Raw genomic sequence first — 16,941 nt, 5'->3', positions numbered from 1 at the left:
ATTTGATTTAATGATCTGGACATTTTAAGATAAAGATAAACTAAAATATCACTTCTTTTAAGTAATATATGATGGCTTCCATGAAACTTTCATCTCAGACTCTTCCTTTTTCAGAGGATGACAGACCACACAAGCACGAGCTCCAGGGGATGCAGCCGTGCCTGTGTGTACACTGGGGGGACGAGGGTCCCTACGACAGATGAGGATTTGGGCTGAGGGAGACGGGACCGTTCACCTCAGATCACACAGAAAGAGGTGGGGCTCCTGTGGGTCTAGGGAAACGCGTGAACCTGAACTGGGGACAGGATTAGAAACACAACCTCCTTATCATCTTGCCACCAGAATCCACTACAGGTCTGAATCTTACCTGTCACCTCGGGCCCTGCACCATTGGGTCTTACTGCCTCACCTTACCCTGTTGCGTTTTCCCATGAAAACCAAGCAGAAGGAGGGACGGGGGAGCAGAAGCAGGTCTGTCCTAAAACCTCGTGTCTAACCTGACAGGGAGCCCGGTGCTCTGGCCCTGAAACCTTGACCTTTCACCGGAGGGAAGGACGTGCAGTCCCAGGCAGGGAATGTCAGTTTCCTTGTGATCCAGTCTGTGTTTTAAACACAGTCTAACCAGCTCGCCTGGTACTGTGCTCATGAAAACGAACGGATGTGGTTAACTTAGATGCTAAGACGGAGGAAAAACGTTGAGTGGGAGCTCCCTTGGATCAGGACTCACCAGTTGTGAACTGGCCCTTCAGCTTCTGGAAGACAGGGTCCTGCGCGGTGGCCTGTGCGCGCCGGGCCAGGGACTCGGAGGCCGCGCTGGAGAACATGGTCGAGACGTTGGACACGTTCTCCAGACCCACCCCGAACGTGCTCACCAGCTTCTTGACGAAGTTGAGAGTATGGGGCGTAATCTTGGCATCCGACACTGCTCCACTTTTCTCAAATGCGACAGAGTAGCACTTCGCCAGGCCCTGCTGGAGCTGCCTGAGAACCTGGGGGAAAGAGACGCGAGGCAGCTCGCACAACAGAGCTCTCCATTCAAGCAACCCACCCACCAACCAAAAAGCACCTGCCCCGCCCACCCGGCCCCACCACTGACAAAGCTCTTCTCGGCACCTGGCGCACAGCAGGCGTCAGCACCAGACTGTGCAGAACCGGGGGGCCTCCCGGACACTCGTGCCATGAGCTGTGTTCTTAACAATGAGAAGCAACTGTCCTGAACATTTAAAAAAAAAAGACCCAAGACCCCACTTTTTGCATCATACACATACCTTTCTGTTGAGCAACCAAGGAAAAAAACCTATTTTCAGATCACTTCAGTGTACTCTGCACACACACAAAATAACACAGTACTAACGAGGGGCCTCGTGGCCAACCAGACAAATATCTGGGCAACAAAGGCTGATTATTCTATCACCGCCACTAAGGTTGTGGCCTGAGAACCAGCTCCCAGCTCCTGGAGACGAGTGGCTGGTGAGTGAGCCCTGCCCACACCACCAATGCTCCCTCATCAGTGGTGGCATTTCAGTGATTAAGCTCATACACGTGAACAAAATAAGCATTTTAAGGCCAGAGATGTCTTTCTCAATCTCATCTTCTTTTGAAGTCTTCTGCTTCCAATATTAAGGCAGCACTAGTATGCAGACATGAAGTATTTGCTGTTCCACCGTTCAATCCAACAACAAACACATACAACCAGGCAGGTAGTCTCAAGAGAACACGGCCATGAAAGCATTCCTAATGATCCATCCCCTCCGCAGGATGCCAGCACCCCCGAGACCACATCACATACCTCCTCGTGCCAGTTTTCCCGGAACCAGACCATCTGATCGACGATGCCTTCCAGGGAAGACAGCAGGGTCGGGTGCAGCTCCCGCTGCATGTGCATGATTCGGCTGCAGCGCCACATGGGGGCCGTGGCTCTTATGGGCCCTGGATCTGATGCAGAATGGGACTGGTTACCCACTGAACTTGGCTGCTGCTGTCCAGAATCTGAGAGCAACACACACAACGCCAATGTCAGCGCCAAACTGACCAATGGGAGAGTCGGTGCTCTAAGGACCCACCGGCCAAAGGAACACTGGTTCCTGCCGGCGTGGGACACATCCCGGGGCGCTTCCCAGGGGCTGTGTGGGAGGTGCCCTGGCTCTAAGGAGAGGGCACTGCGGAGAGCACGGCCCCTACAACTGGGCTTCCAGTGGTTCCAGAAGGCGTATGTGTTGAGAGAGAAAGCAGGTATGGCAGCACGTAACTGGTGGGTCTGGGTGAGGGTGTGTAGGCTTCACTGGACTCTCTAACTTCAGTGGAAGTTTGAACATTTTTTTAAATGTCTGGCAGAACATTTCAAAATTCATTCCTTGTATTACAGCTCAGAGAATCTAGAAATAGTTAACAAGTCAGCCTACATGTTTTCATTTAGGTAAGCCAAACCACATATATAAAATGACATCTTTGAAAAATACAGTCACTCGCTATATAAGAAATATGTTGTAGGGACTTCCCTGGTGGCGCAGTGTTTAAGAATCCACCTGCTAATGCAGAGGACACGCGTTTGAGCCCCGGTCCGGGAAGATCCCACATGCCGCGGGAAGATCCCACATGCCGCGGAGGAAGATCCCACATGCCGCGGAGCCCGTGCGCCACAACTACTGAGCCTGTGTTCTAGAGACCACGAGCCACAACTACTGAGCCTGTGTGCAACAACTACTGAAGCCCGCATGCCTAGAGCCTGTGCTCCGCAACAAGAGAAGCACCGCAATGAGAAGACTGCACACTGCAAAGAAGAGTAGCCCCCACTCGCCGCAACTAGAGAAGGCCTGCGCGTAGCAATGAAGACCCAAGGCAGCCAAAAATAAATAAATAAATATATTTTTTAAAAAAGGAAAAAAGAAAAAAGAAATACGTTGTAGAACCCCCTTTGCTTGTTTTTTTAGCTTCAGCTCTCTTAGAATAAAAAAAATCTTAACTTTCAAATGACCAAAACACGAATCTACCCAGGTACCCAGGAGGTTGGAGCTAACACGCTGTGCAGTCCTCACCCACCCCGCACAGGACCAGGAGATGCTGCCATCGTCCAGTGGATGGAGTCACCTTCCTAGAAAGCCTCTGGTCTCGCAGCATAAATGTCTACATATTAAAAACGTGGTGAAGCAAGTAAACGTGGTGTTTACAAAGCACCATGCTTAGTGGGTAACTGAAACCATTAAGTTATTTCTTTACGCACCAGAGCTATTCAATATAGATTAAAAACCTCTACTTTGAGTATGTTTTTACATTTGGTGAGATTGATTTCTATGCTGATTCCCCTGACAGCTGAAGATATTCCTTATAACACCGTAACTGACGTTTATACTGTTTACCAGGATGCATTTATAACTGAGGCAAGTTCAACTTTATAATTATCTATACCTAAAAATTTCATATATTTTTTTCTACTTAGGGATTGAATCACTCAGGTAGATGAACACCCTATTACACTGCGGCGAAGGAGAACCAGAAACTTCACTGGGAGATCAGGTTTTATCTTCCAGACCCAGTGTCCTCTCAGGGACTAAACACAAGACCGGCCCACATGCTGGAAAGGAGCTGCAAGCGAGCATGTGTCCGCGGCAGTGGGGACCTGGCCGCTGCACCCCCCAGAGACGTACCGCTCTTGTAGCGCTCCCGCTGCTCTATCTTCAGGGTCAGGTACAGGGTCCGGATGGGAAAGTAGACGGCTTGGGGATACACTCGTCCAACCTGCTCTGAGACAGTCAATCATGAGTGGGATGCTGGCCTGCACTTGGCCACACCACCGACCTAATACACACGAGGCCGGATTAAACAGCAAGTCAAACATCTAGTTTAGCTTTAAGATATCCAAGAAAGAGCAACATGGTGTATTTCATCAGTTCTGCCCCAGAACTACTGATGACAGAGGGAAACCACACTTTCATTTGATTCAGTTAATATGAGGATGACAAACACTCAAGTCCCTGGATCTCACTCGGGCAAATGACAGGAAAACACAAAATGACACCAGTCTTTATTCACCAGGAACTGTGAGCTGATTCTAGCTGACAATGAGGCTCACTAGTGAGTAATTTTACTCTGCATAACTGCAGGAAGGAGGAGACTGAACTTTTTCTCTGTAAGGTAAGACGTGCCAGTTTTACCAAATTGGGGTTATTGGCTCCTTCAAAAGGGCTGAGCAGACATTACCCAGCTCTGCCACAGGGGGGCTGGCTAATGTACATTAAGAGATATTCAGTGAATGACAATACCAAATAAAGGGAATCTACACCTTGACAGATCAACTCCAAGCGAAATACCAGTCAGTACCCAGGAACATAGCTGCAAGCTCTCAAGGGAAAAATAAAACCACTTCTGGGTACCGTGTAGATGATGCACCACATGTGAAGAACAGACAGAACGGGGAACAAGTAGCATGTCCCCAAATGCTTGGTTACGACGCTGTTCACATGTGAAAAATTATATATATGACTGTAATTTTATAAGCAGCAGCACAGTCAAAGGCACTCGATCCCAGACCGACTGTATCCAAATCTCTATTGTTCAGGCCCTTCCCCTCTCGGTCTTTTTGCAGGAGAGGGACAATCTGGAGCCACTCTCAAAATAAGGGTAATGAAAGCCCTTCTACAGGACCCCGGGCCCCAGTCTGTCCGACTCCCCAAGCCCACCCAGTGCACACAACTTGCAGCCTCGACAGCTGCAGCTGAACAACTAACTGTACAAAGGGCAATAAACACCACAGCTGGGCTGAGTTTTCTTCCGAAGGAAAGCTCTGAAGAGCAACTAGCACACAATGGGATTTCAGCCACAAAGTATCAACCAGATACACACTCACTGTGAGTACTCACTAGTGACCTTACATTTTAAGAGAATGTTTATTTTATGTGTATCTTATGTGGCAACACGTTCAAGGAAAGAAATGACCATTTTAATACTGTAACTCTAGCAGATTATTCCACGCCAACCCTGATACACTCTTCAGTCACTTTTAGTTGTGCTTTATATCAAGTGATATCTAATTGTGTACACCTTCCCATCTCTCTTTGAGCATGCGCATTTCCTTTCTGGAAAAAAAAAAAGGATGTGAAATGAAGACAATTTTTTTGTGATCAAAGATGCCTTGCTATTCCCACCTGGCTAATCAGGTTCAAAAGCAGCTTTCCCTCGGAGCCAACCAGACAGGTGAGCAGCTGTGGGATCCAGGCCAGCCACTGGATGGGTGGCACACCGATGCAGTACTTGTCGACGGCATCTGCCAAAGTATTTTTGTCATCATCAAAACTCAAGAGCCACAGCACCTAAGACAGAAGGGAAAATTCTAGAGTTGAATGAAAATTCTAAAGCTCTGATCAAGTGACCTTTCCCCCCACAATAAAATACCATATAGAGTAACTTCACTGGCGTTGTGGGAAAATATCTATAAAACACCCAACAATATTGCTAAACCTAAACATACATCTTATAAATAAAACTGAAAATTTAAATATAGCTTTCATCCAGATTTAGCTTTAATGCCCACTAGTAACTGACCCAATCGGCTGGCTAGTGGTGGCCAGTGTGACCCCAAGGGGTTTCAGCCTGCTACTCCACACTTGCAATCTCCCCAGAACAAAATGGGCTTCTGCTAAAGATCTCAGGTGACAACACCCTAGTATAAAGTAGGCCCCGTGTTGGCAGCCTGGTGTCCAGGGACGTCTGAAACAATTACATCTAAAAATAAGCAAACCTGGAGTCAAGACAGTGAGGTGGTTTCCTGGTGTGACTACAGTCAGTCTGTTTCTACAGTCGGCTTTAACTACTAGGTGCTGATGTTCAATCCAAATTTTGATGTTAAATCAAGGAATTCTAAAAACTCCTAACCTTTAATGGACAAAACAGAAAAGCAGAACTTATTCTTAAGTTTCTGCAAGAATGGAGTCTGGGTTGTACTGATGTGCTTCCCGGGAGGGCTGAGAAGGCTCAATACTGGGGAGGACACTTGGGCTCAAGCGGCCCCCCACTGGGCCCAGGTCAATACCGGCCTTGTGCCCGGCACTGTACTGGGGGCCCCGCGGGTGACAATGCAGGTGACTGCGACCTCACCCTGCAGTGTGTGCAGAAACCAGGGGATTCAACGTCACCTGTGACTAGAGCTGACCTGCTCCGTGACTGTGTGCATGGTCCCTGCAGGTGAGAGATCAGAATCTAACAGGTGTCTAGCAGGTAAGCTCTCTGGGCAGACCCCTCAGCAGTCTGCAGGAATCTTTGTCCAGTGTGAGGTCCCACAGCAAACACTGGACTTGAGTCCTAAGACCCAGACTCTAGGTTCAGTTTTGCTGCTTAGAAGTCCTTTGACTCCAAGTATGTCCAGGCCTGCATTTTTCAGCTTGAAGTAGAACTGTGGACTATACTTCAAAAGGAAGGGAAATGAGAGGTAAGGCATGAAGAAATGCCTCATGCCCAGCACAGATCAGTAAGCTGCTGAATTTTCATCTAAACTTAAAGGCTACCGGGTGGTCTTTGGTCAAAGGTAAATTCTTTCAGTCTCACCTTGGCTAAGTATTTTCTTGATTTGCTCTCATTCTGATGCCGGCACGCATGCAGGTAACAGGTAATGGCAGACACTCCAAGATGCAGCTGCCGCTCCTTCACAAAGATGTTTTCCAGGTAATCGCCCCACATGGCCCAAGCTTTCACCAGCACATCGTGCATCTGCACAGCTGCAGAAAAGGCTTTGTTTGCTTCCTCAGACCTGTGAAGACACAAAATCAAAACAAATTTTAGGTGAACATCATTTAGTATAAAATCAACCATTTTAAAGTGAACAGTTCCATGGCATTTGGTACCTTTAAAATGTTGTGCAACTGCCACCTCTGTGTAGGCCACAAACATTTTCATAACCCCAGGAAACCCCGACCCATGAAGCAGCCACTCTCCATTCCCCCAACCTCCAACCCTGGTGACCACTGACCTGCTTTCTGTCTCTATGGATTTATCTACTCCGCACATTTCTTACTAATGGAACCATACATTGTGATTTTTTGGTCTGGGTTCTTTCAGTCAGCGCTGTGTTTCTGAGGCTACAGGACACGTTAACACTTCATTCCTCTTTATGCTGAGTAATATCCCAATGTCTGTATACACCACATCTTGTTTATCTATTCACTTGAGTTGTTTCAATACTCTGACTATAGTAAACAGTGCTGCTGTGAACCTTCACGAACAACTACCTGCTTGAGTTCCTGTTTTCAACACTTTTGGGTAAATGCCTAGGAGTGGAATTGCTGGGCTATATGATAATTTTTTGTTTAGTTTTTTGAGGACCTGCCATACTGTTTTCCAGTTGACTGACCCCTGCTCTAAAGCAAGAATCATCTCCATAAAAGCAATCAACTCTGGGGGCTTCCCTGGTGGCACAGTGGTTAGGAATCCGCCTGCCCATGCAGGGGACACAGGTTCGAGCCCTGGTCCGGGAGTATCCCACACGCCTGTGCACCTAGAGCCTGTGCTGTGCAACAAGAGAGGCCACCACAATGAGAAGCCCACGCACCACAATGAAGAGTAGCCCCTGCTTGTCGCAAACAGAGAAAAACCCACACATAGCAACAAAGACCCAATGCAGACCAAAATAAATGAAATAAAATAAATTTATTTAAAAAAAAAAAAAAAAAAAAGGAATCAACTCTGTTCCAAAATGGCATGCTGAGAAACTGGGGCAACGAATCCATGTTATCAGCAGTTCTCTGTTCAAGCAATTCATGTCTAAAAAGTTTTTTAAGTACTACACTCAAGCTGGCCCGTCAATTTGCTGCAAGTTATTACCTTCCTAGAGGTACAATATTTGAAATATCATCCCTGACAACTGTCACTAAGTCATATCAATTTCTAGCTTGATCTTCACATTGGCTTCAAGTTATAAATAACTATTTAAATAATCTGATGAGTCTTTCTCTTATCCTCCACCAATATAACATACATACTTGTTGATCTGAGCCAAGAACATTCCCTTCAGTGCATAAAATTCAGCCGTCATCTCTTTTGTGAAGTATTTTAAGTTTGTAGATTCAATAACTTCAAGGCCCTGTTTATTAAAAACAGAAAAAAAGTTCTTGAATTTTCTAGACAATAATATAAAAACGTCATCAAAATATTGATCTATGTAGCAAGTCCGAAAGGTCACTGACAAATATACTTTAAACTGACAACAGGCTTGCCCACCATGAATATCTGTTGACTAACAAGTAGTATTTAAACTCAGTCACTAAATGCAAATTCAGTTCTAGACACCTTAATGGTATTTTCTCCAAAGCTTTACCCTATCTAGTCAGTTTCATTGTTTTTATTAATATTCCTCTGAACATAGCCCCAATCTACCATATACCCTCATAGTTCTGCAGTTTTTAATTTTCTTTCCTTAACTACATTAACCAAGTAGAATAGAGACCATCACATATAATTCATTCAAATACTCAAGCGGCTTCCTGTCCCTTTCTTATTTTGGCAGGACTGTTCCCCGAAACCAGAGCTGTGTTTGTAAAGTTCTAGCCTCTTTCCCTGTTGTCTGAACCAGGCGTTTCCACATGGACCCTTCATTCCTCCCCAGACCTCCTGGGCGCGGGCGGGCGGGCATGGGGTCTGGCTGGCACTCTACCTGCATACACTCGTTCTTCCCCATGACGCCTGCCAGTTGCAGGTAGCATTTGACTTGCTGCCGAATCTTCTGGAAGCAATCCACGATAGGGACAGTTGGAATAGTATGAATACGACTTAATATATCCAGAGCTACATTGACCAGTCCCTGTTTTCGGGCAATTTTTCCATACTGGATGATTGCTGAAGCTGATGCGTGAACCCCAAGCATAGCATTGTTTGAACTTGGATCATGCTGAGAACTATTCTCATAGGCAGTTACAATAGCTAGAGAGCAAAGAAATGAGTTTTCAGTCCATGTCAAACATTTTTCAAAGTGTTCCACAATAAGGCTTAAATAAAAAATGAAAAACAAACACACATGGCTTATGCAATGGGAGGCTCTGTGATAAACCCTCATTACTTTTCCTTGTATTCTGTATCAAAAGGAAGATCTAAGAAGCACTAACTCTTGAGTTGGGTGTTACCGTCTTGGCTAACTAAACCATGAAGGTCGCTCTGAACAAATAGATGCCTGGCAGGTTGAGGGGAAGAGCAGAGGGGACCAGGGAAGGTGAAAAAGGCTACACGCTGCCACCTGAGCACAGCTCTTCCTCAAGGGGGCTTCAAAACAAAGAGGGCTGTGATCCCACTGGCCTGTGCCCCTGGTGCAACAGTGTCCAGCAGCACATCTGTTCTAGCTGGAAAAAGGGAACAGGTAGGGGGAAATTCTTCCCATCTTTCACCACCTTCATCTTTACCTTGTCATAACAACCACCATCTACCATGCCAAAAAAGAGAAAATCCGGTAAAAGAAAAAAGAAACAAAACAACAAAACATAACCAAGACATGAAACCAGAACAGTGGGGTGTCTGGAAAATTACATGATGAATGCATGCCGGACCAGGTAGGTTTACCCTGGTAATGATGCTGCCGCCACATGAAGACGCTGCTCCAGTGGGACAAATCGTCAGACACGATGGGCAGCCGGTTCCTCCAGGTCTTCACCACTGTCTTCATGTCATGCAGGCTGTTGTTCCTTCCCAGGTTGGTGGGCTGTAAGCCTGCGTTAATTTGAGCAGCTTCCTGAAGTTCAATAATTTGCTGGGCTGCCTAAAAGGGACCAGCATAAGAGATTCCACAGTGAGCATTAAGATTGAAGGAGGATAACAAACCAGAGTCAATCAGGAATCCTTATGTGAAGAGCTCACGATTCAATTACCAAAGGAAGCACTGTGCCTCAGATGCCACGTTTACCTTACTCCATACCTCAAACGCTACTCTCGTGGCCCCTGTCCCCACCCCCCATTTTAACACCTCTGCTCTGTGGCTGCTGTGACACTGGGGCCTGGAGAACACCGACTCCCCCCACCCCCCATTAACTATCCTTTTTCTGTTCCCTTTGCCACCAGCTAAGTGTGGCTCTTTGTCTACTGAGGCCTAAGACCAGAACAACCTGGTCCCCCTGCCCTCAAGCTTTAGTTCCATGAACATTTGAAGCCCGGAGCCATGTCAAGCATCTCAGAACACAGTTCTAATGATCTTTTTGGGCTGATACATGCATTTTCATCACATCCCTATAAATCTGTCCAGGTCACTACCCTTTAAACCCCAGAAGTGTTGTTGGCTCCAAATTTATGGTGCCCTCTCCTTATGGGGAGGCCTTGGCCATAATTCCAAGCCTATTCAAACTCTGTCAAGCTTCACCTTCTGCTCTCCCACAGGGATTTTTACCTTCTCTAAATCCTTGTGTTTATTTTCTGTTCTACCACATGGCATTGAATCATAGACTCCCTCTTAAAATTTTGCTTCTTATGGATATGTCACCTCCCTCCAGCCTAATTCTCTTTTGAGGCAGAAAGTTTTAAATTGTTTGAATCCCCAAACACAGCACCAAGTTCAGTACTCAGTATCCTTCTGTTTCATCTTAATTTTAAAAATTTAAGAATTTATGCTTTCCATCTATACTTCATTACATTTAAGTTTAATTCATTACATTCCGGTTTCTGAAACCTTTATCTCATCCTTCCTCCCACCAAAAGCTTACTGAAAATAGAACAATGGGATATCTGTTTTATAACAGCTTTACTGAGGTATAATTGAAACATCATCGAAATCACCTTTTAAAGTGTACAATTCAGTAGCTTTTAGCACAGATCTTCCTCAACTTATAATGGGGTTATGTTCCAATAAACTCATCCTAAGTGGAAAATACCTGAAGTTGAGAATGCATTTAACACACCCAACCTACCAGACATCCTAGCTTAGCCCAGCCAACCTGAATGTGCTTTAAAACATTCACACTATCTAACCCAAAGCCTATTTAATAATAAAGTGTTGATTTTCTCTTATAATTTACTAACAACTGTACTGAAAGTGAAAAACAGAACGGTTGTATGGGTTCAGAATAGCTGTAAGCATGCGCTTGTTGACCCTCGTGACTGCATGGCTGACCAGGAGCTGAAGCTTGGTACCACTACCCAGCACCACGTGAGTATCATACCACATATGCTGGTCTGGTCAAAATTCAGTGTTCAAAGTATGGTTTCTACTGAATATAGATTGTATATATATATTTTCACACCATCATAAAGTCAAAAAATTGTAACTCAGCGACCATGTATATTTTTCGTAGAGCTATATGACCGTCAACACTATCTAGTTATAGAAAGAAGCCCACAGGTAGCCTCTCTCCACTCTTCCTCCCCTAGAAGGTGACGAGCACTAATCTACTGTTTATCGCTATGGATTTGTCTATTCTAGACACTTCATATAAATGGAATCACACAACATGTGGCCTTCTGTGTCCTGCTTCTTCACGTAGCATACCTTCAAGGTTTACCCATGCTGTAACCCATACTGGTACTTCATTCCTTTCTACTGCTGAGTAATACTCCATTGCACGAATATACCATTTTAATTTATTCATTCATCAGCTGATGGTCATTTGGAGTATTTCCACATTTTGACTATTAGGACTATTAACACTATAGACATTTGTGTGTGGGTTTTTGTGGACATAAGTTTTAGTTTCTCTTAGATTTACACCTAGGAGTGAAATTGTTGAGCCTATGGTAATTCCATGTTTAATATTTTGAGAAACTGTCAGACTGTTTCCAAAGAGCAAGCACTATTTTACAATCCTACAAGCAATACATGAGGATTCCATTTTTCTCCACATCCTCACCAATACTTGCTATTACCTTTTTCATTCTAGCTATGCTAATGCGTATAAAGTGGTGTCTCACTATGGTTATGTTTTGCATTTCCCTAATGACTAATAATGTTGAGCATTTTTTTTTCATGTGCTTATAGGTTAGATAAAACTTTTTCAAATATTCCTGAACTGGGCTTCCCTAGTGGCACAGTGGTTGGGAGTCTGCCTGCTGATGCAGGGGACACGGGTTCGTGCCCTGGTCCGGGAAGATCCCACATGTCGTGGAGCAGCTGGGCCCGTGAGCCATGGCCGCTGAGCCTGAGCATCCGGAGCCTGTGCTCTGCAACGGGAGAGGCCACAACAGTGAGAGGCCCGTGTACCGCAAAAAAAAAAAAAAAAATTCCTGAACTACTTCTATAAAGTCTGTAGTCTTTGTAAAATGTAACCACTAGAGTCTCTGCTCAGTTAGCTTACTGGTCAGCAAATGATTTCCTTAAAGAGATTTCCTTAAAGACCTGAAATGATAAGGCTCTGTGTGCCTTTTGCAGCATGCCCTCATCCCTCAGCCAGGCAATTTTCAATTCTGCCTCAGCCTTTACTTCCCACTTATACAGAGCCCCAAGGTCAGCCAGAGGTGAAAGCTTAGGATCTTCTCAAGTCTCTCCTGAGCATGTGTGCACAAGATGTATGTGTATGTGGTCTTCTAGATTCCCATGAATATGTTAAAGCTTTTCACAATATATATAGACATCTCATTCTCTAATCTTCCCTTTACTGGGACTGGTGTTGCTACATCAGGCAGCTGTGATTGTAAACAACTGCCAGTGACTATTTTTGACAAATGCTCTCACATATGACTTTCTCTACTGAGCGAGCTCTGAGTCAGGTCAAATAGAGACAAACCCTGTGAATAGGGTTTTTCCAGGAGCTGTAGTGCTGGTTAAATATTGCCAGCATTCTGGGGCTGGGTTTTTTGGGGGGGTCTCTAAATCTGTACTGTCTTCCACTGGTGGCTGCTAGGCTCGTTTTCACAGCTACTGTGGTTGGAAGCTGTTGGTTTTCAAGGCAGAGCTGGGGAGAGGGGTAATGGGAACAGGACAATTAAAGGCCACAAACCTTGCTATTCTTACTGAAATACAGCTGTTCTTCCTTAAATGCTCCCTGGATTACTGCAAATCTTTAAATTTCAGAGTTGTGAAAGGTTGGTTTTAACAATTTCCCCCGTTGTGCCCATTGCTGCTATGAAGAAGTAAAAATTCAGAGGCCCTTACGCTGCTCTTCTGGACAACGTGACAGCAAAGTCACTCCCTCCGCAACCGCGCTCAGACTCTGTGTTTCTTCCTGACCAGTGGCTGATCCAGGAGCCCAGTACTGATGTTTGCAGTAGGCCAAAGGGGCAGACGCCCCATCTAGAATCCCCATCACAACTCTGGGGTCCTAGAGTCAGTAAGACGGGAATGTTGCTGTGCAAAAGCACCAAAACTTTTCCCCTCAGTGATTTTTTTGAGGGGTGGTAGTTGAGGAGGAGGGGGGAGAGACACAAGCTGTAGTTCGAAATATATTATTTTATAACTTATTAAAACATGATAAATATTTCAAAAAATTAGGCATTGTTTTAACATTTATAGGTTTCGAAAAAAGGTACTTATATTTAATTTTAAAAAAATAAACACTCCTCTAAGCTCATCCTTTCCACCTCCTCAAACTCTGACCCTAAAATTAATAGTTACCGAATGATCAAACTGAAACATTGTTGAATTGTTTCCATAAAATCATTCTTATGTCTTTGTTTTCTGTAAGATTTCTCAGCTATGCTGGTTGATAGTGCTACTTGGGGGAGGAAGTCATCTCTCTAAATGCAGTCAGCTTTGTAACCAAACTAATCAACAAATAACTGAGTATCAACCGTGACCACAGCAGTGGAAGAGAAACTGCCTTTAATTTCACTTCCAAAATTCCTGAATCAGGATTGTCTGAAATACTGCATTTTATACTCTGTACTTTGAATATATAACCACACAATAATTTCTATTTATTCACAACTGTGTTATTCATAGCAATACTTAGTCATTCATCCATAATGATACTCAGTCATTCACAATATTTCTTGCATTGACAACTTTTTCCTATGTTCATGCAATAACTTTTTTCCTAACAGCTACAACATGCAACCCATCTTTGCACTTTTAGAGGATGTGGAAGAAAAAGTCCACTTTAAATAAAAGGCTTTAGAATATTTTAATAACCTAGAGATGTTATATACCTGCAAAATAATACTACCTTAGTGCACACCTTGAGAAAAAGCCAAAAATAATAGATACAAAAAGGAAAAATATCAAAACAAAGCAATTAATTGCTTCAATGAACTCCTGGTTCACTATGACAATGACAAAATAATCTAAGTATATTAATAAATAACTATATCATTTAAAAAATCTATAAAAAACTACACTATAAAAATCAATATAGCAGTTCAAGTCTCAAAACTACTCTTTCAAGAGGAAAAAAGTATGACCATTCTGCCTATAGTTTTACTCATTCAATAACACTGGGAGCTGCTCCATGACAGGCGCCAGATAAAACAGGACAAGAGCTGACACAGCCCTTCGTGTGTGCGTGCGCGCGCACGCGCGTGCGCGCGCACGCACACACACATGCATAGGGGCTGGGAGGATGGGAAGAAGCATGTTCCATGGAGAGAGGCAGCGTGCACAAGGAGCTGTGGGGAGAGACCCTTTAGATCTGAGCCATTGAATGGTGGCTGGTGTGGCTGCACAAATTGTCAGAAGTAGTGAAGACGATACACAAAGGAAGAAGCCAAGGCACAGCCTATTTAACTGCAGTCTTAAGAGTCTCAGAGGAGGAGAGACCTTTTCAGGCTGAGCAGTGGCATCACACTGATGGTGGTACAGTGGGCATGAAAGAATATTCCTAAAGCAAAAGTGAAAATCATCAAGATCACTCCTGTGGGTCGGCTTAAATCCCTTGGAAGCACCAAAAATGAGACGCAACATTTTAGTCCCCTCCGTTTTGACTCTGGCCTTCCTTTCACCGAGGATGAGTTTAAATGGGAAACGACAAGTGGAAGGAGTTTCCTCTCCTGTCCAGCTCAGCTTATGGACCTAAGCCTGGGCAGGAGGAGCTCTGCTACGAGGGACCCACCTGGAGAAGAGGTGTGTGCACATGGGACACCACGTGGGGCAGCCGCCGCCACTCGCGGATGGCCAAGCTGCTGGCCATTTCCACCAGGCGCTCGATGAAGCTGAGCTGCTGCTCCTCAGGGTGGCAGATAGCCAGGTAGCCACGGTACATGTTGACCTTCCACGCCATCTCCTTTGGACAACTTACTTCTACCTGGTTATGGAAGAATATCACATAGGAAACAATGGGTATACTTCCTCTCAGTGGAAAGAGTCAAAAAGTAAAGTCAATTTTTTGGTAGCCAGTTTGCAAAGCAATAAACAGAAATTAAGCTATAAATAGACATTTTCTTTAGAGATGTCATCATGCTTTATATTTTTTCTGGACACTCTCCTTTGCCGAATACCAATGAGTGGCCAATCTCTCTATCTATGGAGGTGCCACAGGCTCCTTGCTTTAAGGTCACTAGTAGTTCCAGAAAGGGGAAACTGATCAACACCATTATGACAGACCAGACGAACAACGTACAAAGTCAGCCAGTGAATTTTCAAAGGATTAAATATGTGCTCATCTCCTCTCTGATAAATATCAGTATAATTTTGAATTGTTTCCAATTCACACTGTTATCCTGGGAAATTAATCTAACTTGTTCCACATTATATAAGGAAGCTGAAGGCAGCGATTCAGGTTTAGAAGAATATGAGTGAACATTCATAAATTTTACTGTCATTTAAAAGCCGCACTTTATTATCTACTATAAGTTTCCCCCAGATTTCTCATATCTTGGTTATCAGTTCTGATGAAGTATACAGAGCCTAGAGCCATCACGTTTCCTCCCATTGGCCCTAAGCCCAGGTAGAGGCTCCAGGTGTGCCTGGGAAAGCCCCTGTGTTTGCCCACCACTTTCTAAAGAAGGAATTAGAACTCATTGCATTTTATCAGCCTCTTAGAGCATTTTTTAAAATGTAAATTAAAAAATTAAACTCTTTTCAAAAATAATCTCTTTGTGTATAAAAAAATGAAAGAATATAGAGATATTCTTAAAAGAATTTTATAGGACTTGCTGTAACAAGATCAGTAAGACATTCATTGTGAAGCACCTTTGGGAAGTAATAGAAATTACACACATCTTAGTGCCATGCTGCTCTCTGTACAAATGAGGTAAGAGCAGTGATGGGAATAATAATGCGCTGACGTAACACCTGGCCTTGTTTTCTGACGTCTGACTTTTTCACAGCAGAGTCACATCCACCGCCCCTCTTAGTTCTCAGTAATCCAGTGATGAAGAAATTCAGGGAGACAACCTTGTAAACACATCTGCTTCCTACATGATCCTCTAAAATTACACCTAAAATCTTACATTTTCTGGACTTAAACACTATTTAAGATAGGCTTTTGTCAATCACACCTGCCCTCTGTAACATTAGAACAAAGGCCTGTCTTCTAATTTCTCCTCCACTGAAAAAAATTACCCCATTTATTAAATCAAACCAAGAAATTAACTACTACAAGCAGCCCCATAATCGCAAGACACAGGAGGAAAAAGTAAGGTAATTTGATTTTTTTTCTTTTAAATACTGGTAAATGAGTAAGTAAGTTAGTACTCTCAAGACCATTTGAAATTAATTTACTGCAGATTACCCAGAGTGCTTATTAATATACTTTGAGCTTTTTCTAACCAGTAAGTGCTTTAAAATTTTGGGAAAATAATCAAGAATTTGTGAAAGAAGAAGATCATTTGTCAGACCTATGGACAGTATGATGATACTGCACATACCCTGCTAAGTGAAACCGTGGAAAGGAGAAAAAGAAACCGTTAGAGTGAGCTATAAATACTTATTTATAATATAAATATTTTTACATTGAGATAAAATAAAGGAGAATCTTTATCAGAATAAAGAACAATCAACTGTAAATGCAACCTGTCAGCAAAATATTTATTTCTGTTTACCTACATAAGCGATTGGTTATTTCTCAGAGTAACACCAACTCCCTGCATCAGGCGAGCCATTTCCCAGGTCCCACC

The 16,941-nt window shown here is 43.9% G+C and overlaps 1 protein-coding gene across 11 annotated transcripts in view; it reads right to left on the bottom strand.

Moving 5' to 3' along the window:
* The window catches only part of TRRAP (transformation/transcription domain associated protein), a 111,993-nt gene that overhangs the window by 17,988 nt on the left and 77,064 nt on the right, over positions 1-16,941 (bottom strand). For 7 of the 11 annotated variants that reach the window (XM_081255906.1, XM_081255913.1, XM_081255909.1 and 4 more), the window contains 9 exons: positions 14,937-15,128; positions 9,502-9,730; positions 8,639-8,904; positions 7,968-8,068; positions 6,538-6,739; positions 5,142-5,306; positions 3,645-3,735; positions 1,790-1,989; positions 728-989 (listed from right to left, as the gene is read on the bottom strand). In XM_081255906.1, the coding sequence (XP_081112032.1) occupies positions 728-989; positions 1,790-1,989; positions 3,645-3,735; positions 5,142-5,306; positions 6,538-6,739; positions 7,968-8,068; positions 8,639-8,904; positions 9,502-9,730; positions 14,937-15,128 (1,708 nt within the window). The remainder of the gene's footprint in view (positions 1-727; positions 990-1,789; positions 1,990-3,644; positions 3,736-5,141; positions 5,307-6,537; positions 6,740-7,967; positions 8,069-8,638; positions 8,905-9,501; positions 9,731-14,936; positions 15,129-16,941) is intronic. The other 4 variants (XM_081255914.1, XM_081255907.1, XM_081255916.1 and 1 more) reach the window with 3 other exon arrangements.

This window comes from Mesoplodon bidens, assembly GCF_964165515.1.
Source record: "Mesoplodon bidens genome assembly, chromosome: 15".
Lineage (NCBI taxonomy): Eukaryota > Metazoa > Chordata > Mammalia > Artiodactyla > Ziphiidae > Mesoplodon > Mesoplodon bidens.
Note: the sequence above shows the minus strand (reverse complement) of the source record. Positions and strands in the feature narration are given on the sequence as shown.